Source organism: Carlito syrichta, unplaced genomic scaffold (assembly GCF_000164805.1).
Source record: "Carlito syrichta isolate Samal-C Ts95f unplaced genomic scaffold, Tarsius_syrichta-2.0.1 Scaffold311129, whole genome shotgun sequence".
In the NCBI taxonomy this organism is placed as follows: Eukaryota; Metazoa; Chordata; class Mammalia; order Primates; family Tarsiidae; genus Carlito; species Carlito syrichta.
In genome coordinates this window covers 336,511-361,704 of record NW_007255225.1, presented here as the reverse complement: position 1 = coordinate 361,704, position 25,194 = coordinate 336,511, and the positions used below count along the sequence as shown (strand labels likewise).

Genomic DNA, 25,194 nt, shown 5'->3' with positions numbered 1-25,194 from the left:
AAACAATCCTGAAAAAGAACAAAGTTGGAGAATTCACACTTCCTGGTTTCAGAAGTTACTACAAACCTACAGTAATTAAAACCATGTAGTAGTGGCATAAGAATAAACATAGATCAATGGAATAGAATTATGAGTTTAAAAATAAACCCATATATTTATGGTCAATTGATTTTTTGCATGGATGCTGTTGTATGGTAAAAAATATTTAGCCTTTGTCCCTAGTTCCTGGCACAGAGTTCCTAAACATTTGGAATCTCCTATCTTTTGTAGGCAAATAAGACTGCTCTTGTGAGAGAAGAGAGCATTTCTAGATAGCTTCAGGATGAGGGCTGGTTGCCAGAAAAACCAACCATGTGATTAGAGAGTCAGAACTTTCAGTCTCACTCCCTACTCCAACTTCCTGGGAGGGGAGTAGAGGTAGATACTGAATTCAATCACCAATGATTTCATTAATCATGCTTACATAATGAAATCGCCAGAAAGACCCCTAAATGATGGGGTTCAGAGGCTTCTGTGAGGGAGAGCCCAAAGACGTGCTAGGAAGGTGGCACACTTGAAAAGGGCATTGTAGCTCTACCTCTCACCCCTACTCCCCACATTTTGCTCCATGCATCTCTTCCATTTGGCTGTTCCTGGATTGTATCCTTTATAATAAGAGAGTTAGCATAAGTAAAACATTTTTCTGAGTTACGTGAGTCATTCTAGTGAATCATCAAAGCTGAGGAGGGGGTTGTGGGAATGCCCAAATTTATAGCAATTTGACCAGAAGTATGGGTGGCTCCAGAGACTTGAGACTGGTGTCTGAAGTGAGAGCAGTTTTGTGGGACTGATCCCTTAACTTGTGGGGTCTACACTAACTTCAGGAGTTGGTGTCAGAATTGAACTGAATTGTCTGAACGCCCAGTTGGTGTTGGAGAATTGGTCGTCGGTATTTGAAAAATACAACATTTGGTGTGAGAAGTGTTTTCAGAAAAAAGACATGTTAGATGCAAACACAATTCAATGAGGAAAGAATAGTCTTTTCCACAAAGCGTGCTGCGACAACTGGCTATCCACATGCAGAAGAATGAAGTTGGACACCTACTTCACATTCTATACAAAATTATCTCAAAAGTGATCATAGATCTAAATGTAAAAGCTAAAACTGTAAAACTTTTAGAAGAAAGCGTAGGTTTATGTCTTCATGAACTTGGATTAAACAATGGCTTCTTATATATGATACCAAAGGTACATGTCACTGAAGAAAAAAATACATATTCTGGACTTCATCAAAATTAAAACATTATGCTTCAATGGACACCATCACGAAAGTGAAAAGACAATCCACAGATGGGAGAATATTTTTGCAAATCATGTACCTGATGAAGGTCTTGTATCTAGGATATGTAAAGAACTCCAACTTAACAATAAAAGGGCAAATAATCAAATTATAAGAATGATGGCCGGGCTCGGTGGCTCAGCCTGTAATCCCAGCACTTTGGAAGGCCGAGGTGAGTGGATTGCCTGAGCCTGCAGGTTCAAGACCCGCCCGGGCAACTTGGTGAGACCTCATCTCTACAATAAATCAAAAACTAGCTGGGCATGGTAGCGAGTGCCTGTAGTTCCAGCTACTTGGAAGGCTGAGGCAGAAGGAGTGCCGGAGCCCAGCAGGTCAAGGCTGTGGTGGCCAGGAGTGGCCACTGCACTCCAGTCTGGGTGACAGAGTGAGACTCCAACTCAAAAAAAAAATATATATATATATATAAAAATGACAAAGGATGTGAATTGACACTTCTCCGAAGGAGATTCACAAGTGATATGCACGTGCTACTACATACAGACTTTAGGTGATTCTACAAGCCTTCACACATATGATACCTTTCCTCCCGTACTTCCATCTGCCTTTCTCCTCTGATGTCCCACAGACCTCAACTTCACGCTTTAAACCCAACTTCCCAAATATAGAGCACTCATTATTTTCCTTGCTCTCTCCTCCGTGACCCCAACACGCAACCAGTGCTCAGTTAGAAAAGTTGCCATCATTTGCTCTGTTTTCCTTTTCCTTAAGACCTTCTGCCATCGGTCACCAAATCTACATAGCTTCATCTCCTATCTCTCCATCCTCACTGCTGCAATCTTAGGTCAGACACCAGCCTCCCTACTGCAGTGGCAGGACAGTGACACAGCCAGCCTTCCACCTCTGCTCAGACCCTCAGCTGTGTCCAAGTCTAGCCCTAGGCCTGGCACAGAGCTAGCAGTCATTAAATGTTAGATGAATAAACAGCCAAGTAAAATGCAAAAGAAAAATAGAATATTAGAAACTGTGATGTGTTGGTAGAGTGGGCTTGACATCAATATTCACCAAATTAATGGGACAAATATTAGAAATGAAACATCAAAGAGGCAATGGAATCATAACTCGGAAGTCACCTGAGGAACTGTAAAGAAACAAATCATGTTGGACAAACACAAATTATGGTGAAAAATGCATCAGCTATATTACACATTTGATATTTTGAATTAACTTTGTCACATTGCATTATGAAACATCCTTGTAAAATCGGGCCAGATTGACCTATTTGAAGACACGCCGCATAAAAAGAGACAAGTAATGGAATGGCAGGAAAATATGTAGAGAGAAAGTTCCAGGAAATCATTGCCCTTCTGTGTGCTAACCTTTAAAACTTATACAAGAAATTGAACCAATATATAGTCAATGTTTTAGTTTTACTTTTATATTTTTAATCAATTTATTATAGAGTTGTGGGCACAAGTGAGAATTGTCTATAAGTAGACTGTGTGGACCAGGTACCCTTTGTGCTGTCACGTTCCTCCTCCCCTCCTCCCTCCGTCCCCCCCCAGCAGCCCCTCGCAACTGCCAATCCCATCCCTGTGCTAATGTGTTGTGAGTGTTTTAAAATGGAAACCTTGTATTCCTTGTATTACTCATTGGTCATGAAAGGGAGAGAACCTTCTCTGTCTCTCTATGTCTGTCTGTCTGCCTCTCTCTCTCTCTCTCTCTCTCTCTCTCTCACCCTTCCACATTTTCCTTTTTTGTCCTGAGATTATGAGACCAGACTTAGCTAAAATAAATGACTCGATAATAAATGTTGGTTTACATGCAGATACTCACCCAAAGCCTATAGCCACCCAGTAGTTTCTGATACCCTGATGGGGCCCCACCATGGGCAGAATGTCAGGAGAGTAAGTAATAGGACCATTGACAATATTGATGATGTCAGCCTTTTTCAAGACAGGAACCATGTCCATGGCAGCTTCAACGTGTTCCATGATTCGGTCTAGATCAGACTCAAAGAGTTCCTTCCCAAACCCTGAAAAGGCATTTCATTGTGGTTAGGATGCCCTAGCTGCACTGACAGGACTCTAAAGTGATTAAAGTCTCTGTTAGGAAAGTATTGCCTTTTTTTTTTTTTTGGATCTAAATTTGGTATTCACAAGTAATAGATAGGTATCCATTTATATTACTGAGAACAGTAATGTTATTATGCTTTAAACAAAATCATACGTTATCTCTTTAATTAATAGAAAACTTAAATGTATATATAAAACAATTTCCAACATTTAATTAAATCATAATTTTAATTTTAAAATGATTGGGTTTGTTGAGATAAATCTTTATCCTTTAACAATCATAAGGACCTGTTTCATCCCCCAGGTGGGGACAAATGGGAGTTTGCAAAGTCATGCCGGGACACTAGAAAAAGTGTAAGGCTACTCCAGGATCTAAGATGATGGATTCCAGGCCCCTTTTAACTCTCCTTTCTGCACATAAATGGCACAGAGGCCTCCTTCCTCCAGCCTGCCAACACACATCCAAGGACTAGAATTCTGTGAAAAGAGATAGATCTTGGATCACAGTCATCCTTTTGCCCTAGAAGTCACTGTGATGGCAGTCAGGACCACAGATGGTCTTCTACAAGGACATCTCTACCAACACTGGTGATTTTTTCCTGCAAGATTCAGCCAGCTTCTCCTTTCCCCTTGTGGGGACTGCAGGTCAGGCCAGCTGCCTGGCGGGCTGAAGACCAGCAGGGTGGGACAAGGATATATGGGTACCCACACCCGGGTACAGCTGACCACCTGGCTTCCCCTCCAGGTGGCATGATGTAAACCTTTGTTCAACATTCATTTGGAGGCAAGGCTGCTAGCATGCAGAACAGCTAAGAGGGAGGTTCTTGGTGGGCTGATAAGCCTTCCCTCTGGGACCAGGAGCAATTTCACTCAGGCCCAAATGCCAGAGCCTACTCAACACAATGAAAGTCCTAAAACTAGCAGGACTACTTCTGCAGAAGGTAGTTTAGCTACCATGTGCTGTTATATGAGGAGTTGGAGGGAGGGATTCACTTCCTATCTCAAAGAACTTTCCAAAGTACAATTCTAGAAAATACCATTTTCTTTCTTTTCTTTTCTTTCTTTTCTTTTGAGCTGGATTCTTACTCTGTCACCCAGGCTGGAGTGCAGGGGCAAGATCACGGCTCACCACAGCCTCCACCTCCTGGGCTCAGGTTATCCTTCTACTTAAGCCTCCTGAGTAGCTGGACTACAGGTAGTGAGTGTGCCACCATGCCTGGTTAAATTTTTTTTATCTTCTGTAGAGACAAGGTCTCTCTATGTTTCCTAGGCTGGTCTCAAACTCCTGGTCTCAAGGAATCCTCCCACCTCAGCCTCCCAAACTGCTGGAATTACAGACATGAGCCACCACACCCAGCTCCATTTCATTATATTCCCTGTAATATTTCAGCACCCCAATGATATGTTAGCTTCCTTTATAGATTAAAACTGGAGGTACCTCCTTAGGTGACCAAATCTTTAATCTGGTTCTGTGGAAACGTTTCATGAAAAACAAACAAACTAAAAAAACAAAACCCATTTCCCTTAGAGAACTTGAAAGAGAAACTCTAGTACCTCCTGCTTTAGCACAGAGGCCTGAGTCTGTTCTGCTCCCATTTGTGTTGCATGGGAGGGCCTCAGTCTCTAGTACCAGCCCACTCTACTCCGTTGTAGACGCTTAGGTTTTCATTCTTCGTGGGATGGATATTCTGAGACCAGTTGGGTTTCCAACTATAAAAGCACAATAGCAGCTCTATTCAAATCTTGAAAATAGACCAAGCTGGTGGTGAATTGAGGAAAAAGGCGGAGGCAGGAGGTTGGTGTGGGCAGGTAAAAATGTCTCTGGAGCTTTGGAAACAGCTAGAACTTGTCTCCTCAGCTTCTCTGCCATCAACTGCATCTCTGTTTTCTCACTCCCTGCTGTGACTGTTCCAAGGGATAGGAAAACAGAGCCCTCCTCGGACCCCTCACCTCCAATCTTCCAGGTGTCTCCTAGTTCTAGAGCCTACCCTGGCAGGATAGAAGACATGTGTCTGACCGCACACGCTTTTTTTTTGCTGAACCCACCTGGAGGAACGCCATTGGTGACCCAGGAGTCTTGAACTTTCATTTTCTCCTGAGTTTCATATGGGCCAAACAGAAGCCCATCCCTTTCCTGTCGGAGGTAATAGGATCCTTCCAGGTCACGGAGCACAGGGAGTTCTCGCTTCAAAGCTTTCACTTCAGGTATAGTTGATGTAACAACATACTGATGTTGAACCGGAATGAGAGGATGTTCTAGTCCAATCATTTTACCTACTTCACGAGCCCAAAATCCTTTTAAGAAACCATTAAAAATGTCAGCACATATGTAATCTGACACTGATAAAGCAATTTATATTACGATAAAGTATTTAGAAGACTTGAGTACAATCTTTAAATTTTCTGTCATCCCAAAATCAAATGGGGGAAGAGAAGACAAGACAATAGGTTGCATGACCCAGAGTTTTGAAAATATCTGTAATCTAAGGGAACGCCATTCCTGAAAAAGTATTTTTCCCATAAGCAAAGCTGAGCGGAGAAAAACAAAATATTATTTGAAAGAAAAAAACAAACAACTCAAATATAAAAACTGTACAAATTTAGATTTTTTTTTTTTTTTTTTTTGCGTTAGAGTCTCACTTGGTCGCCCAGACTGGAGTGCAGTGGCCACTCCCGGTCACCGCAGCCTCCCTTGCTGGGCTACAGCGATCCTTCCGCCTCAGCTTTCTGAGTAGCCGGAATTACAGGCATGCGCTACCACGCCCGGCTGATTTTTTGATTTATTGTAGAGATGAGGTCTCGCTGCCCAGGCGGGTCTCGAACCCGCGGGCTCGGGCAATCCACTCACCTCAGCCTCACAAAGGTGCGGGATTATAGGCTGAGCCACCGAGCCCGGCTACAAATGTTGATTTTTTAAAAATACAGTAATGGACTGTCTCCACTTATAATCGAGGATAATCAGGCAAGGGGGTCCACAGAACACATAATAATAGATGATAATACATAGTAAAGCTCTGCAAGTCAACTCATCTATCCCCCAAACCCTATTCTCCCCCAATTTTTTTTTTTTTTTTTTTTGAGTCGGAGTCTCGCTCTGTCGTCCAGACTGGAATGCAGTGGCCGCTCCCGGCCACCGCAGCCTCGACCTGCTGGGCTCTGGCGATCCTTCCACCTCAGTCTTCTGAGTAGCCAGAATTACAGGCACGCGCTACCACGTCTGGCTGATTTTTTGATTTATTGTAGAGATGAGGTTTCGCCAAGTTGCCCAGGCGGGTCTCGAACCCTCAGGCTCAGGTAATTCACTCACCTCAGCCTCCCAAAGCGCGGGATTACAGGCTGAGCCACCGAGCCCGGCCCTCCCCAACTTTTTGAAGCGTAAAATTTCAGAAATACAAAATTGTTGTGTTAACTTAAAATTTGAAAGTGTCCGGCTACTTGGAAGGCTGAGGTGGAAGGATCGCCGGAGTCCAGCAGGTCGAGGCTGCGGTGGCCGGGAGCGGCCACTTCACTCCAGTCTGAGCAACAGAGTGAGACTCCAACTCAAAAAAAAAAAAAAATTGAAAGCGAATATACTTTGGGAGAGAGCCCTTAAACTTTATCCTTTTTTGAGTCAAGTTCTTACTGTCCCCTAGACCTAAATGCCATGATCACAGCTCACCCACAGCCTCGACCTCCAGGGTTCAGGTGATCTTTCCACCTACAGGCACACGTCACCACACTCAACTAACTTTTTGATTTTCTGTAGAGATGAGGTCTCTATGTTGCCTAGGTTGATCTCAAACTCAAGTTCGGGCTCAAGCAATCCTCCTACCTTGGCCTCCCAAAATTCTGGGATTAAGGAGTGAGCACCTCATCCAGTCAAGTTTTATGTTTTAAAGATTTCTTTCGAATAAGTTTGTAAGATCTTTTTTGCAAAGGTATAAAGGCACCAGGAACAAAAAAAAAGGGAGGAAGAGGAGCCACAGGAAAGGGAGACTAGGTCATAAGTAGGTGGGGTGTTCCCAAAACAAATGGTTTTCACTTCACAATTAAGCATGGGGACTGTCTTGTTGCTGAAAATGAACGCTGCCCTTTTCATTTACAAAAGATTGAGCTGGATAATTTGTGACTAAAAAGGCCCTTGATTCATTCCGGAGCCAACCCTTCAGTACACAGATGAGGAGCTAACGTCCAAGAGGGTAAGTCACCCCGAGTTCACTGGAGATCTTGTAATTATTACATCTTGTTGTTGATTTTCTTTCTGCAGAAAGACTTTATTTTAAAAGTCCAAGGCACCTTCACTTGTATAAAGGAATTGTAGAATCTAAATTAATAAAAATGATTATTTGGCAGTGATATTGTTACACCTACCTATCACTGAATTATTTGGCAGTAGGGAGTTCTATTTGCTTATTTGTTTCATAATAATTTTGAGTAGTTGTTCAAATGATTAGAGAATTCTATTTAAGTTACTTTTTAGAACTTGCACTCTAAGTTGTTTTTTTTTTTGAGTTGGAGTCTCACTCAGTCGCCCAGACAGGAGTGCAGTGGCCACTCCCGGCCACCGCAGCCTCGACCTGCTGGGCTCCGGCGATCCTTCCGCCTCAGCCTTCCGAGTAGCGGGAACCACAGGCGCGCGCTACCATGCCCGGCTAATTTTTTTGATTTTTATTGTAGAGATGAGGTCTCGCCAAGTTGCCCAGGCGGGTCTCGATCCCGCGGACTCAGGCAATTCACTCACCCCGGCCTCCCAAGGCGCGGGATTACAGGCTAAGCCACCAAGCCCAGCCTGCACTCTAAGTTTTTAACTATTTCTTTCTCTACTTTGTTTCTGAATCTAAGAAGGAATTCTGAAGTCTCTGTCTTTAGAAGTTCAGAGCTAGACACTATGAGTCACTCTGGGAATCTAGATTCTGTACTCATAAGTGTAAGTTTATTACCATGTGACCATCTCAACATTATCCTTGTGTTCTACTATTTTGTTTTGGCCCAAAGGCTAAGTTAGTCACACTTGTATAATAAACCTAGAAATGGGTACTCATTTGCAAACCAGAAATCTGACCTGTGGTCATCAAAGCTATGTGCTGTTCTTTTAATAATTTAGAGACTTAATTTATTCTTGCTAGTAGGAAGATATGAATAACCAATGTCAGGACTTTATAGGAATATGTAGTAAAACCACATATTCTAGTTTTAAAATATAAAAAGTCAAAATATTTAGGCTTGCAATTCAAACTACTGCAGTATCCTCAATATACTAGTTTCAATTAAAAACATAAATAGAAGAAAATAAACTCTATCCTATTCAAACATATTTATGAATTTATGAGTCAATTACATGCTTATTAATGCACTTCATCATTAAAATAAAGAGGAAATGTATGCATAATATCATACAACTATATTACCTCAAACCCATAGCAAGCCCTCTGCTGTTTTCCCTTATGACAGTGGTGTGTGCTGATATTCTCATCCTCCACATGTCAGTCAGATTAACCTAGACCAGCTAGGACTGTACCTCAACTCCTGCTAGAGCACCACTCACCAAGTTCAAAGAGAAGAGAAAAAAGCATGAAAGACTCATTCTAAAGTCTACCATTATCACCTGAAAAACAATGAAGAGAGGAGTCAACGGAAATGGCTTCCATTTTTCAAAAAATGTAGTGATTAGTAGAAATTAGGTTACTATGCAGGCTGAAGGCTTACGTACAAGTTTACTTCTACTGGATGGTTTCTACAACGACAATGATGACTTCATTCTTTGATGCAGAGTATCAAGCAAGATCAAGCAATTCTTTTTGCCTGAACACTGGGTTTTATGTTGGTACCATCCAATCACATTTCTAATTGACATATTAGGAAAATTCTTAAGTAATTGGAAGTGAGGTCAACAGAAATGTTCCATACCGTGCAGATAAAAAGTTTGCATCATAATAAATAGCACCTGCTAGTGTCCCTGAGCTGCACCCAAGGGAAAGGGTAGACTGAAGTCAATTTGGAAAGCTTCAGATACTAACGGCAAGTTAGACTACCACACACCACGAGGTCAGGAGCATCAGAAACGCCCTCGTCTCTGCTTGTGACTTGTATTGAGACACAGTCACTACATTCTCTCTCCTGTAGGGGGGCACCTGTAAAGTAGTGTTTCTCCAAAGATTTTTTGCAAATTGTCTGGTACAGACAGCACAGTACCTGGTGAACTTATGCAAAATGCAGCTTCTGAGCCTCTGCTCAGACCACCTGAATTAGAATCTTTTTGAAGCCTGGGAAACTTCCCGGGCTTCAAATATGTCAATACTCATTAACTAGTTTGATAATCAAGTTCTTTGGAAAATTAACTTGTTAGCAAAATGGTTTCTGGATGGATATAGGGCAAAAGAAAGGAACTGAGCAATCTTAAAGCTGGTACTGCAGGCTCAGTGGCTTGAGCCCGGGGCGGGGCGGGGGAACAGAGTTGGGAGGGTTGCTTAAGACCAAGAGTTCAAGGCTGCAGTGAGCTGATTGTGCTATTGCACTCAGCCTGAATTACACAGAGAGACCTCATCTCGAAAAGAAAAATAAAAAATATATATATTTAAAGACTGATACCAAGAAGTTATTATAACCTGATGCTAGTGTATCTCAGATTAGGGCATAAACTATCAAGGGAATAATTGTAATAATCATAATAATTATTATACCTAATTTTTGTGCGACTTTCAACATGGTAAGCTCTGTTCTGAGTACTTTACATTAGAAGCTTATTTACTATCCATAATAATTTTTCAAGATGTGCACTACTACCCCTTTTTTCCAAATAACTTGCTCGCTGAAGTCACTTGGTTGGCAATGCACATGTCTCTGGGTCAGAGAGCACCACTGCCATGAACAGTGCAGGACACACTTCAGTAAACTGAAAAATGTCTCCTCTTAGAATTTCCTTTTTATGGATACCCTAAAGACCCAGAAGCCTTTCCCTCTTTCACAATTTGGTTGACTTTCTGAGTCTATCTCCTGGTTATATCAATCAGATTTCAGAGCTGGCCTGCGGGCCTTGCCTGCATGTGTGAGATATCCTGGTCACACTGAGGAACTCTGAGAAACATTCCATCAGCCACACACTCTCAGATCATTTTAGTACAATGCCTTCTGTACATGGCAGCTTTAATTTATAAAATTGATCTTTGTTAGCTTTGATTCTAGAAGAGGGATATGCAAACCTTTGTTCTCCATTACTCTTTAAATAAAATTTTTTTGAAAAAAGAGTTACAAATAATCAAACACACACACTCCTGCATACCTCCTGTAGACTACTAATACCTAATCAATTACATGTTTTCCTGTAACTTTTGCCCAGTAGAGCAAAAGAGATGGAGGAGAAAAAGGAAATAAAAAGGATTATGGGGGGCAAACCCCTCGAATCCCCTCCCACTGTGGAGCTTTTCTGTCCTCTCAATAAATCCTGCTTTCTAAAAAGGATTATGGATTATGGGGCATTCAGATCTGATCTGAATGAGATAAAGCATTGAGAATTGGGAAAGGATAGTTCACACAACCGTCAGCAAAAAGCTGCCTGAGTCACCAGGGAAAGGGAGCAGGTGTGGCTGGGCACAAGGCCTTAGGAATGCAGCCCACAGGGGAGCCTCACCATTCTGCACAGGGCCACACTCTCACCCTTACTCCTTCCCAGGCCAGCACAAGATGGCTGTTTTCAAAGACCTCCTGCCACTGCTCTCCTCCACCCCATTACCCCACAAGATTTCACAGCTGCGTAGAAAACCATCTGGTAACCAGCATCCTGGTTCAGGGCAGATCTCTTTGGCGATCATTCTGTCTTCCTCGTCAGTGATTCCTTATTTAGTACAGTATGATGTTTAGAAAAAAAGTATATTACAATGGTAATTTATGATGTAATAAAAAGTTTATCCCACTTAAAAACACAAAAATTTTAAAAAGATATGATGCTTACCTGCAGCATTTACAATTCTATTTGCTCTCACAGAGCCCTGTGGTGTTTCAACATCCCATGTTCCATCTGACTTGGGCTTCAGAGAAGTCACTGGTGCAGGATATTTTAAAAGGGCACCATATTTCCTAGCCCCTGCTGCCAGGGCCATGGTTAGAGAATAAGGGTCAATGTGACCATCTCCAGGATTGTACAGTCCAGCTAAAACCTAAATCCATCATGACAGAGTCAATATTCAAATGAATGTATATCATGCTAGCAAATGTTTAATAAAATTGCACTTTAAAAGTGTTTCCTGATCTGGAAGGTGACTGACTAGGTCCCTGACGTCTTCATGAAAAAGAAGCACTGTTCAAGTCCTAGACTGCCAAAATGAAGGAGAAATAAACTTCTATCTTACTTTTTATTATTTTGGTTTTTGACATCTGAAGCCACATCTAGTCCTAACTGATATTTCAATTATAATTTATACTTACTTGTTTAATATTGCTAATAAATTTACATGTTAAATAGATATCTGTGTCAGGAAGATCTATACTTGATTCAGTCATTCAACAACAAATTCTTGAATACCTACTTTGTGTTAGGGCTTCAGGCTAGGTACTGTGGGGGGGGGGGTAAAAAAGAAGAATGAAATGCTGATAAAAATGAGTGTATACATGGAGCAGTGAAGTATTATAATTAGGTCTCACCTATTCAATAAAAATCGATTGAGCACCAAATACAAGCAAGGAGCTTTTGTCAAATGTTTGCTTCTGCATCTATTGAAACGATTGTATGGTATTCTTTTTTATTCTATCAGTATGTTATTATTACATTGATTAATTTGTAGATGTTAAACCAACTCTGCATTCCTGGGATACACTCCACTTGGTCATACTGCATAATCTTATGTTGCTGTATGCTCAGATGATCCTCCTGCCTCAGCCTCCCCAAGGACTGGGATTACAGGTGTGAGCCACCATTCCTGGCCTACCTCATAACATTACTGTGAAGATTACATGAAATCATGCATGTAAGGGACTTAGTATAGTAACTGGTACATAAATATGTGCTGTGGTATTAGTCATTGTTATTATTATTTAAAAGGAATTATTACCAAGTAGGAAAAACACTAAATTCCCTGTCAGATAGATTATCTCAGGCAAATGTGGTGCAAATCTATGTACAACTGGAAGAGTCTGTGGGGGAAGTACAGACATAAGCTAGGTGATATTTATGGAGCAATATAGCACAGCATTTCTTAATTTCATTAAAAAATTTTTTTTGAGATGGAGTCTCACTCTGTCACCCAGGCTGGAGTGCAGTGACACAATCACGGCTACCGCAGCCTCGACCTGCTGGGCTCAGGTGATCCTTCCGCCTCAGCCTTCCAAGTAGATGAAACTATAGGTGTACCACCATGCTTGACTAATTTTTTGATTTATTGTAGAGACAAAGTCTCACCAAGTTGCCCAGGCTGGTCTTGAACCCCCGGGCTCAGGCAATGCTCTGCCTCACAAAGTACTGGTTTTACAGGCACAAGTGATTTTGCTGAAAAATTTAATAACAGACTATTCTAGACACTTATTTATCATATCAGGTTATTATTCTTTCTACAGTTCTCAAACAGAAAGTTTATGCACGGAAACCCTTAGATCTGGATAATACAGTACTAGAAAGTTATTGAAAATATTTCCTCAGTTGTCATGGGTAGAAAATGAATAAGATTTTTCATTACCTTTTTATATATTATTTTGCATATCAACAGTTCATCTTGTAATTTACCCAAATTTCAGAATTAATCATCTGATTTTACCATTCAAAATGTGTATTAAAAAATATTTCTATTTTTAATTCACTTCTTAAAATAATTTTTAAAATTTTAAGTGAAGTCAACAAAAGGTAGAACTATCCTTAAGAGGAATACCTTATTCATGTTGAGTAAAGGGAACATCTCTTGAATCTTTTCAGGTTCAATAATATATTGTTCTGTTGCATGCCAGCCAGTCCGAGTCATTTGATATTTAAATTCATCTACCCTCACAGGAGTTGTAGCAATTCTGATACTGCCTGGCTGATGGAATCCCACCACCTGTGACAAGAATTCCAATAAAAGGACATCAAGCATTTTTGGCACTCAAACATGGCTCTTCTCTAGCACAATGAAGATGCAGTTGTACAAGAAAAGAGATTTACTATGAGTGAAAGAGATGACTATATAAAATATTTGCATCTTATGGAAAGACATTCATTCAGCAACCACTGTATTTACTAAGTACCTCCTCTATGACAGGTACTATTCTAAGCCCCAGAGATGTCAGCGTGAACAAGAGAAGAATGACCCTGCAGTTGAAGATAGACAGCCTAAATGTATAATTACAATAACATGGATGAGTGTTAATGTATAGAGTGAAAGTTACGTGAAAAAGAGGAAGACAAAGTGTATGAGGAGAGATTACGAAGAATCAAAATGCTGAAACAATGCGATTAAGTCTGAATTGAATTAAACATTCATTTGACATCTACCAAAGCCCTTGAGTTTGCCAAGCACTGGACTAGGCCCTGGGTCACAGGGAGAAAGAAGCAATCTTTGTCTTCAAGTTGCTCCTAGTCCATGGGGAAGACCACCTGGTAAAGCAACAATTACCATAGAGGCATTTGTGCTATAAGAGGGGGTGCTCAAATGCTCTTAGGACCAGAAGATATGCCCTGGCAGACAAGGAAAACCAAGGAAGGTTTCTCAAAGGGGCGACCTGGGGAAGTTGTGGAGGGTGCTGAAGGTTGTTTCAGGCAGAGGATGCAGCAGAAAGAACAGAACACAACACAAAAGACAACGATCGGAGAGCGCTCAGCACATTCCAGAACTATTCGTTATAGAGAACAGCTGAAGCATGTGAGCAGGGGGAAGAGTGGCAAAAGAAAATGTTGGAGCAGCAGGCAGGGTCAGCTGTGAAGGTCATGCTCTGGGGGCCTCCCTAATCCCTGGGCTTTACCCTGCAGACTGTGGGGAGCCATCCACAGGCTTTAGGCTAGGGAAGTGGCATGAAAAATGCTAGTGGCTTCAGTTGCAGCCTGTGGGTATTCTTTGCCTGCCACCTATTTTAAGAGTCTGAGTAAATATAAGAGGGATGAAAACAAAGGAGGGACTTCTCCCGATGTCCCTTTCTGAGTCTCATGGGAATCTGACTTGTGCCATTGTCAGATCCTTTGTAAGCCAGTTGCTGAAAGGCTCTGATTTCTTAATTACTAGATCTAGTCACTGACTGAAGATATTTATGAAAGCTGTTTTTTATTCCTTCATTTGAAAACCAGAGTACAGTTAATTACATGTTAATTATATACTTAAGAAATCAAGTTGATTTTTAAAGCAAACTGCTATGTTAGACACTGCACACACCGGTGATGTCCCTAATACAGCAAAACACAGTGAGGTGTCAAAATCCTTCATAAGTCTGTCATATTTCTGAAGACTGACCCGACTAAGACAATTTCAAGTTAAATGCATTTACCTGCCCAGTTTCTTCTTCCAGTTTCTCATAAAGTTTGATGCTGTCATAATGTATTTTCTTCAAGTTTATTCCAGGATGAAAGTAAGTTGTTAAACCTGCCTTAAAAATGGGGAGGAAAAGAAATATATTTTTTTAATTAACATTCTCCGAAGGTTGACAGTTTATCTATTAAGCAGTAATTGAATGCTGGCAAGATGTTTAGAAATTCATGGTCAAGGTCAGCCACTCCTGAGGATGAGAGCACATCTGCAGCTGCTAAAGCACACCAGCACACAGGGCTCATGACAGGTTTTGAGAAGCCTCTGGAGTCACATCAGTAATGTGAGAGCCAGCCAAGGAACATACAAGTCCCTACAAGTTGGCAGGAAAAGAGTTGTGTGGAGATTCAGAATCGGGATGTCTTGGATGGAAGGCTTAGAAATACTTGCTACTAGGAAGAGTATGGGGAACACATGCAGGCCAGGGGGCAGTGGATGATGCATCTGACTACGGGGCCAGAAGATTCCAGAAGAGCATAGGGGAAGACGATACAGTGGGGACTCAAGTCAGCAAACCATGTGTGCATTCCCTTAAGCAAGAGGACCATGGATGAGCAAGGGATTTTCTTTGACCCAATCCCCATCTTCCCCTCAGATGGAGCAGCCCTCTGGTCCCTTTCCTGAAATTGCAAGATCTGAGAATTAGAAAATTCCTTATAATTGGAGCCTGGAGAATAGACTTTTGTTGAAGTCTAATCTGTTTGATGAGTGCATGGGAGGTATACCACAAATATTTGTTGAGTAAATGCAGATTAATGACTCTCAGGAAATATATCTATATATTAGTCACAGCAAAACCCATTTTAACAACTCTTGCAGATGCAGTGCAGTTTCCAGACAAAGAATTCTAAGAAAATATGTGAAGCGGGGTCACTCAATTAAGTATCTAGGGCCTTATTTTGCAGCTAATTTATCCTGGAAATTCATCAGAATATAGCATGTTCCCAATAAAATCTATTTAGGAATATTTCTAAGGTATTTCTACGGCATCTGGTCCTACTAAACTCAAAAACACCTCATTAAAATTTGCCAGTCAGCCGGGCTCGGTGGCTCAGCCTGTAATCCCGCGTGTTTGGGAGGCTGAGGTGAGTGGATTGCCTGAGCCCGCGGGTTCGAGACCCGCCTGGGCAGCGAGACCTCATCTCTACAATAAATCAAAAAATAAGCCGGGCGTGGTAGCGCATGCCTGTAATTCCGGCTACTCGGAAGGCTGAGGTGGAAGGATCGCCTGAGCCCAGCAGGTCGAGGCTGCGGTGGCCGGGAGCGGCCACTGCACTCCAGTCTGGGCGACAGAGTGAGACTCCAACTCAAAAAAAAAAAAAATTTGCCAGTCATTCTTTACGAACCAAACCCCCATAACTTCTATCTAGTACTTGTTCAACAAACCCCCATAACTTCTATCTAGTACTTGTTCAAGTGCCTGAACTTATGCATAGCCAATTTTTGAGAAAAATCCTGGCCCAGCTTATGGGTTGCCCTGCAGCACAGGGCAGTAGAGAAGGAACTCTCCCATGACGGAACACAAGCCTGGCCCTTTGACCGCATGGCCAAACACCCCCTCCTCCTTCATGTTGGTTTCTATTGTGCATATGAACTTTTCTGGTTCAATGATAGGAAAATCCCTGGCCTTTAGGTATTTGCCAGTGATGCCAGTTTTATATTCAATGTCTTTTCTGTCAGATGAGAAACTGATCTGCACAAGCACAGATGAGAAACTGATCTGCACAAGCACTGCACAAGCACCTACTGATCATTGTTCACTCCTTAAGATCCTCTCATCTTTATATGCAAGTGAAGCCTAACCATCTATCTACACTATATAATCCTCCTTTCTTCCATCCCAGAAATTACAAGTTAATTAACTCAACTGAAAGACTCACATCGGTTCATTTTTGTAAATCGAACTCACATCGGTTCATTTTTGTAAAACTGTCATTTAATAACAAAAGATCAATGTACTTTAGGTAACAAATTCTTTTAGAAATTCATTGTCAAGGCCTGGATGCTCACGCCTGTAATTCCACCACTTTGGGAGGCCAAGGCAGGAGGATTGCCTGAGCCCAGGAGTTCAAGACCAGACTGGGCAACACAGCAAGACATCATCTCTACAGAAAATTTTTTAAAAATTAGTCGGCCTTGTGGCAAGTGTCAGGAGACTGAGATGGAAGGATTGCCTGAGCCTAGGAGTATGAGGCTGTAATGAGCTGTGATCATGCCAATGTACTCCTGCCTAGGAGACAGAGTGAGACACCGACTCAAAATACATTCATTAATTACAATTAAAATTAAAAAAAAATTTTTTTTAAAGAAATTCATGGTCAAGGAAAAGTTTGTGTCCTTTAATCCAACAGTATACCTATTTCTACTGAACGATTTGGATTTCTCTCTTTTCCTTGCTGCTCGATTAGTTGTAAGTAAGATTTAGGCTCTGTTTTCTCTGCCAGGCATAAAAATAATTTAATTTTTATACTCTTTCTTTGACATATTGGCTTTGTCTTTTAATCTGTGTCTAAAATTTGGGGTTACCCATATTAATGCTTCCATTTAAGTTGTTGGACTGTAACGTCTTGCATGACATCTGTTGTTAATTTAAGTCCCGGTCTTGTGACTTTGATTGTAAAGAGGGCGCAAACATTTCTTTCTTCTGTGACTTCAACAAGGACATAGTAAATGAGAAATCTGAAGAAGGAGAAAACATTGTTCTTATCCTCCAGGATTTTAAAGTCTGGTTGAGGTTATGAAATGCTCACAAATGAAACAACTAAATCAAGGCCACATGATTAAGCGCCAGACGACACAGTGAAAGATATAGGAACCATGCAACCAAGGGAAGAGAAGATGCCAGAAGGGCCACAGAAGTCTTCAGTGAGAAGTGGCTTGGCTTTAATTTGAAGAACGAAAATGATTATAGTTGGTGGAGAAGATAAAGGAGGGAAGATAAAACAGAAGTGTAATCACTAAGAATTACAACCCTTTTGAACAAATTAAGAATTTGTGGATCCTTGTTGATATAAATAAATAAGTAGGAGAGAAGCAAACAATTAATAAGTACGAAAGGAATAACAAAGTTGGAAAAATCATCAGTGGATGCAAACCTGGCAACACAGTGAGAACTCGTCTCTATAAAAAATAAGCAAAACAAAACAAAATTAGCCAGGTGTGTTGGTGTGAGCTTGTAGTACCAGCTGCTTGAGAAGCTGAGGTGAAAGGATTGCCTGGGCCCAGGAGGTCGAGTTTGTGGTGATCTGTAATCATGCTACTGCACTGCAGCTTGAGTAACTCAAAAAGAAAAAAAGGAGGAAGAGAGATAGAAAAAGAATAGAAGAGATATAGATCATCAGTAGATGCCAATGGATAGCACACTGGATGCTAACTAGTGGGCCTCCCGTCTCTTTAGTCACCTGTCTCCTCTTTCAAGGGTCTCTGCCTCAGAGTCTAGTGACAGAGCTCCACTCATCCCAGCGACTTCAAATCCTTACCCATACACTTACACCCAATAAATATTTTTTAGCATAACCACTAAAACATGTATACTTCTTTCTTTATATATGTAAATATTAGAGATCAATAACACACAAAAGCAACTTGGAATGAATAAAATATTTTAAATAATTTTATTTATTGTGTAGAAAAGCTTTTGAATATTAAGTTTATTAATAACATGTTAGCAAGAGCTATATGACTAATATGTTTCATTTTATATGATATATTATCATAATATATATTATATATGCATATTTAATATATATATTACATACATATATGTATGCAAAACGTAAACACCTGTAGCACAGTGATGCAAAGTCCTGGTCCTAGGTTTGTTTTGAGACTGCTTTGAGAGGCAGTGCCCGCTGAAGAGGATGCCTCCCAATGGCACCCAACCCAAGTAGGAGATGGGAGCCCTGCACTGCACACGCCCTCCTCCATCCTGGCAACAGCCATAGCAGGGTTCTGTGGACGTCTGACTGCAAAGTCTCATGTTCTCTTTGTCTACCAGATGTTACAAGGGGTTATGTTTTTGCATTTTAAATAAATGAGGACAAATCCCACTGAAACACAGGAAATTTTAAGTGGGTTAAAAGATTGATTTCTCACATACATGAGAATTTTTCTAGGTGATAGATACCATTTTTGGCAGAAAATCTAATACCAACATTGTCAAACATCCTTTTTCAAAATACTCTCTTCCCAACAGGACTATTTTGCAAAAGGTGGTTATTTCTCCCTTGTTGAAAGCATCCCTTTTACTTTGAAGGGACAGGCTGCATCTATCTTATATAATCTGCTGTGTAGAAATGACTTAAGTCAGCAAACTTGGGACTCGTCTTTCTGAAACAAAATAAAACAAAACAACTTCCCTCTAAGTTTCACAACTCTTTTGGCTATTGCTAAAAGAGATAACTAACAAACCTTTTGTGTACTATCACACTCTCAAGCACATCCCTCTCCCTTTCATTATAAATTATATTACTTACAGCCCTGTTTCTGCAAAATTAATCACAGTGATGTTATCCCACAGCACGGCATCTCCCCTGTGTCATGGCACATGGAAGACAGAAGAGACATGCCCACCATGGAGAGCCAACTCCCCCTTAGGCAACCCAGAGTCACACGCAACACATCACACACATCCAATGTAAAGGCTATTTATAAACATGAGTAGAACTTAACTTCTTTCTAACATTTATAGACAAAAACAACTGGAGAGTTGTAGTGAGATGGGTTCCCCACCAGGTGACTTAGGGTGTCTGTCTGCTGCTTGAACCTTGAATGTCAAGCAGTGAGCCAGGGCCTCCTGCCCAGCTAAGGGGCAGGTGTCCCTGAGAATCCAGATATCCTGGAGGCGTATGAAAACAAAGTATGAAAAGCAGTCTCCTCACACACAGTAGGCAAAGAACCAGACAATTCGCGTGAAAGCAGCTTCGAGAAGGGGGCTGGCGAATCTCGAGAGTCATCCTGCTCGGCCCAGGCATGCCCTGGACATAGGTCCTAATGAGCTTACCTACTGGCCAAACTGGGCTTGTCTGCATCATTCTTTGGCCTCTCAGCTCCTTCCCAGTTTGCGGGCACAATCTTCTATACGGTCCGGTTTTTCTTGTAATAAAAGCTCTGCTATCGTCTTCCTACACCCCAAGTGGATCATCTCGCATCTTTCGTCCTCAGCGCTCCAGACATCCACTTGGACACCAACCCCAGGGCAGCCTATCCCGGGGACCCAAGCTCCAAAACTGCTCCCATCCATCCTCTCCCCTCTCCCTCCATCCCACATGAAGCACACTATAATATTACAAGTCTTGTTAAAATATAGCTACGCCTCAGGACTTATGCGTTCGTGACTCCATTTTGAATAGTCACCATGCGAGCCGCGCCTTCCCTCCTAGTGCGCTTGAGCCCGGCACTCTCCCAACGTTTTGTCATTGAGCATGTGTTAAATCCAGCTACGCTGCCTTGGGTTCTGGAGTCTGCCCTTAGCCAGCTCCCCAACCTTCCGCATTCTCATGTCTGCTCCATATATTTCCCTGTGTTAAAAATTCCTGGTATGTGGAATTTCTTCACGCTGCTCCTCAGAGGAAGGCCTCTTTGAATGCAAAAATTCCTGGAATCAGCTTCCTAGGACAAATCTCTTTTCTTTTATTCCAAGGGGGCCAAATAACCAGACTCCTGATTCTACCCTGAGCTCCCACAAATCTCTTTTCTTTTATTCCAAGGGGGCCAAATAACCAGACTCCTGATTCTACCCTGAGCTCCCACTGCATGGACCCACGGGGTGATACCCTGTCTTCAAAGCAGGGTCAAGTCTTTGCCACTCGCTTTGGTATCTCTTTGCTTAAGGAAAATTATTTTGCATAGTTAACCTTTATCAAGAAGCTACCACCTTAAAAACTTTGAACACTTTTCATACAAAAACTTAGATTAAGGGTACGCTGCTTCTTATTCATGGGATATTTAAGAAATAAAATCACAGGCCATCTCGTAACCTAAAATGCAGGCCATGTTAAACCAGTATACAAAAGAGCAAGTAAGTAATTCAGACATTAACGTGAATGCCCTCCTCAACAATCCAGAAGTGGTGAGGGTGTGAGCCTCTCCTCAGGACACCTGCACTTGCCCATTTCTCTCTGTCCGAGGGCTATTTCCCAGACAGCCTCACAGGTCCCTGGCTCCCTGCTGCCTGGTCTCTGCTGACATGGCACCTCTGTGAAGGCCCCTCCTTGCCCTTCTCCGCCCCCATCATTCTACACTTTGATGCAATCTTACTTTCCTTCATGGTGCTGATTTTTCTCAGTGGTATGTTTTCTGTCTGCCCCACCATGAGGGCAAGGACCACGATGGGGCTTACATCCAGGCAGCATCACCCCCAGATTCAGCTGGAGGCAGGCAACTCTCTTCGTGCTAGACTTCCCTCCATACTTGGAGCAGGTGCAGACTATCACAAATCCCCTCCAAGCAGGGTTCCCTCTTGTCCCTCTTCTTCTCAGCAGAGGAAAGTTAATGGCAGAAAGGTGTGATGAGCAGGCGCTATCACTGCCCAAATCTTACTCCAAAAGAAAACTGCACTAGGAGTCATAAATACTTCTCTCCCATCCTTAGCTGACTTCAGAAAAAATTGGTTTGACAATCTGAGAGCAAGGCCACTCCCTCATTTACCTAGGCAGTCTTCCAGTTAAGCCCAATCAGTTATTGTGCAGCCCTGGAACAACGTGTCTACCATGAAGTATGCAAGACTTGGTCTTGTGTATTTCACAGGAAAGCTGAGGCACACTCGCCATCCTCATATGTAAGTCCTCAGGAGGCCAAGCTGTTGTCTCACAGCACAAAATTAAAATCCTACGTAAAAAAAAGGACAACCCAGCCAGGCTCAGTGGCTCAGCCTGTAATCCCGTGCCTTTGGGAGGCTGAGGTGAGTGGATTGCCTGAACCCGCGGGTTCAAGACCCGCCTGGGCCGCAAGACCTCATCTCTACAATAAATCAAAAAATCAGCCGGGTGTGGTAGCACATGCCTGTAATTCCGGCTACTTGGAAGGCTGAGGCAGAAAGATCGCTGGAGCCCAGCAGGTCGAGGCTGCGGTGGCCGGGAGCGGCCACTGCACTCCAGTCTGGGAGACAGAGTGAGACTCCAACTCAAAAAAAAAAGGACAACCCAACGCAGGTGGGGGGTATGAGAAAAGGTCTTGGGTCCACACTCAGGATTACTCAGCATTCTTTGATAGAAAAGCTGGCACCTATTATTAAACACTCACTGTATTAATTCAGTCTTCACCACAACCCTGTTAGGTAGGTACTATTCATACTCCCATTAAGACATCAGAAAATGGTAGTTTATATCATTTGCCAGAAGTCACATGGGTAGAAAACAGCAAAGCCCAGATTTGAACCCAGAAACCAGATGTTCAAGATAAAGACATCGTAAACATTTGTTGCTGCCTGGACATAACATACACCAGATAAGCGGCAATTGCACTCCCACTCTGTTGAAAGGGAACTCTCTAAAGAGCTCACAGTGGGAGCTGTGGATGGGAAGGAAACGGCCTGTGCTAGTGCACAATTCCATGCACAGGACAGCCTGGGGTGCTTTTCTTACTGCGTGCCAGGTGGATCCAGCTGTGAGCTCCGATTTCTCCAGCAGGACTACGTCTTTCATCCCTGCTTTCGCTAGGTGGTAAGCCAGGCTCACACCAACACAGCCGCCTCCAATAATCACTGTTTCTGCTCTGTCCTTCCATTTCGTTTCTGTAGGTAACAGTGACTTTTCCTCTCTGGAAGACAATTTTTTTTTTTGTGATAATTTTACTTGGCTGTAGGTAACTATTGTTCTGGTCTGACTAATGTGCTTCACATTACCGTTTCTCTACTACTTCACCTAGTGACTGTGAGATTTGCATGGTGCTGATTTAATAATCTGGAGCATCTAAACCCTGACTTAGGCAACCCGGTTGGAGGAGGAGGAGGGGGCGTTTAGCCTCACTCCATGCAGTGATTCTGGTCCATTGTAACTACTACAGCTAGGGAAATGAACAAGTAGCTTCTTTTTTCAAAGAATCTTAGGAATAATTTTTCTTATCTAAAGAGCACATGTATAATCATTTTATTCCATGAAAACCCATAATCACGAAGTTCACCACCTATAAGTCTCAGGTCACTTCCTGCCACCAGTGCTTTCCAGGCTGAAGAGAACCAGGAGTAAACTGATCTTCCTCACTGGACTCCTCCCACTGGAGTGTATGTGCTTCTCTGACTATATGATTGCTCAGAGGTTAATCTATTTATTTGCATGACCATCTTCGTAGTTGGACTGTGAGCTTCTTGAAGGTAGGGACCATGTGCTCTTCATCACCAATCCTCGCCTACACAGTGCCCACATCTAGTGTGTATGTTGAACGAATAACATAGAAATTGTCGTGGCTTACTCTTGACCCTCTATTGACCATGCTTTTCCTACATAAGTTCCCAAAATAATGCAATCCAAGTAATGGCCATGCTCATTAGGGTGAGTGTTGCCAGGTTGGAATGCAGTGGCACAATCATGGCTCACGGCAGCTCTGAACTCCTGGGTTCAGGCCATCCTCCCACCTCAGCCTTCCAGAACTCAGGTGCATGCCATCACACCAACTAATTTTTTTTGGTAGAGACAAGGTCTTGCTATGTCACCCAACCTAGTCTCAAACTCCTGGGCTCAAGCAATCCTCCTGCTGTGGCTTCCCAAAGTGCTGGAATGACAGGCATGAGCCACCACACTTGGTCAATGAGTTTAAACTGAGAAAAAGACCAGAAGGAAACTTTCTCTAAAATTAATATAATGATACTAATTATACCATCTGTTTTACTATCCTTTATTTGGAAGGAGGTAATACATTTATCTAATGATGATAACATTGCTAAAGAATCTTGATATCCAAATTCTACTCTGCCTTCAAAGTTCACCCAACTACAGACATATTTTCTTTATCGTTTTAACTAATTTGGGGAGTAACTTTCTATTTTTATATAATTTCAAACTTCAGGAGAGCTGCAATAATTGCACATGGAAAGCAGATAACATTTGCAATTTACTCTCAAATATTTCAGAATATGTATATTTATATATTATTAAATTATTAAATATATATTTAAAGATAACTTTTTTGTTAAATTTTTACTTTATTTTGCATTTACATATATATATATATACAGTCATGTGCCACATAATGACATTTTGGTCAGCAACAGATCACAAATATGATGGTGACTCCATAGATTATAATAGCTACACTATACAGCCTAGGTGTGCAGTAGGCTACGCAACCTAGGGCTGTGTAAGTACACTTCATGATGTTCACACAAGGGTGAAATCTCCTAATGACACAATTCTCGGGATGTATTCCTAATGATAAGCAATGTATGACTATATGTACACAGCTAGGTACAGCCTGTTGCTTTAGACTACAAACTTGTACAGCACATTTACTGTACTGAATACTACAGGCAATTGTAACACGATAGTATTTGTGGTCACTAAACATAGAAAAGGTACTGTAAAAATACAGCAGACGCTGGGCGCAATGTTCACACCTGTCATCCTAGCACTTTGGGAGGCCAAAGCAGGAGAATTGCTTGAGCCCAGAAGTTTAAGACCAGCCTGGGCAACTTGGTGAGACCTTGTCTGTACAATACATCAAAAAATTAACCAGGCATGGTGGCGCATGCCTGTAGTTCCAGCAACTTGGAAGGCTGAGGCAGAAGGAATGCCTGAGCCTCAGAAGCGTAGCCGTGACTGCACTCCAGCCTGAGTGCAGTCCAACTCAGAAAAAAAAGAAAAGGAAAAAAATATATATATATTATTGTATATTAGAAAAGATAAAAATGGTCCACTTGTGCCAGACCCTTTCCATGAATGAAACCTGCAGGAATGGACGTTGTTCAGTGTGGGTCAGTGAGTGAGTGGGGAGTGAATGTGAAGGCTTAGGACATTATGTACATCACTGTAGATGCTATAAACACTGCACACTTAGGTTACACTAAATTTTTTTAAGTGGTCTTTCTTCGATCATAAATTAACCTTTGATCACTGTAACTTTTTTATTTTATAAACTTTTAAATTTCTTTTAACTTTTTGATTCTTGTAATAACATAGCTTAAAACACAAATACATTGTACAGCTGTATGAAAATATTTGTTTCTTTACATCCGTATTCTTTTTTTTTTTTTTTTTTTTTGAGTTAGAGTCTTAATATCAGACAAAACAACCTTTAAGCAATCAAAAAAAATTTTTTTTTTTTTTGAGTCAGAGTCTCACTCTGTCGCCCAGACTGGAGTGCAGTGGCCGGTACAGGGCACTGCAGCCTCAACCTGCTGGGCTCTGGCGATCCTTCCGCCTCAGCCTTCCAAGTAGCTGGAACTACAGGCGTGCGG

General features: G+C 41.8%; 1 protein-coding gene across 1 annotated transcript in view; it reads right to left on the bottom strand.

Annotated features, from left to right (window-relative positions):
• The window catches only part of DMGDH (dimethylglycine dehydrogenase), a gene marked incomplete at its 3' end in the record, with an annotated part of 42,710 nt that extends 20,022 nt beyond the window's left edge, over nucleotides 1–22,688 (bottom strand). Inside the window, exons 1-7 of the mRNA XM_021717799.1 lie at nucleotides 22,648–22,688; nucleotides 22,388–22,562; nucleotides 14,767–14,865; nucleotides 13,185–13,349; nucleotides 11,279–11,483; nucleotides 5,398–5,646; nucleotides 3,113–3,311 (exon numbers count right to left, since the gene is read on the bottom strand). Coding sequence (XP_021573474.1) covers nucleotides 3,113–3,311; nucleotides 5,398–5,646; nucleotides 11,279–11,483; nucleotides 13,185–13,349; nucleotides 14,767–14,865; nucleotides 22,388–22,562; nucleotides 22,648–22,688 — 1,133 coding nt within the window. The remainder of the gene's footprint in view (nucleotides 1–3,112; nucleotides 3,312–5,397; nucleotides 5,647–11,278; nucleotides 11,484–13,184; nucleotides 13,350–14,766; nucleotides 14,866–22,387; nucleotides 22,563–22,647) is intronic.
• Between the last annotated feature and the right edge of the window lie 2,506 nt (nucleotides 22,689–25,194).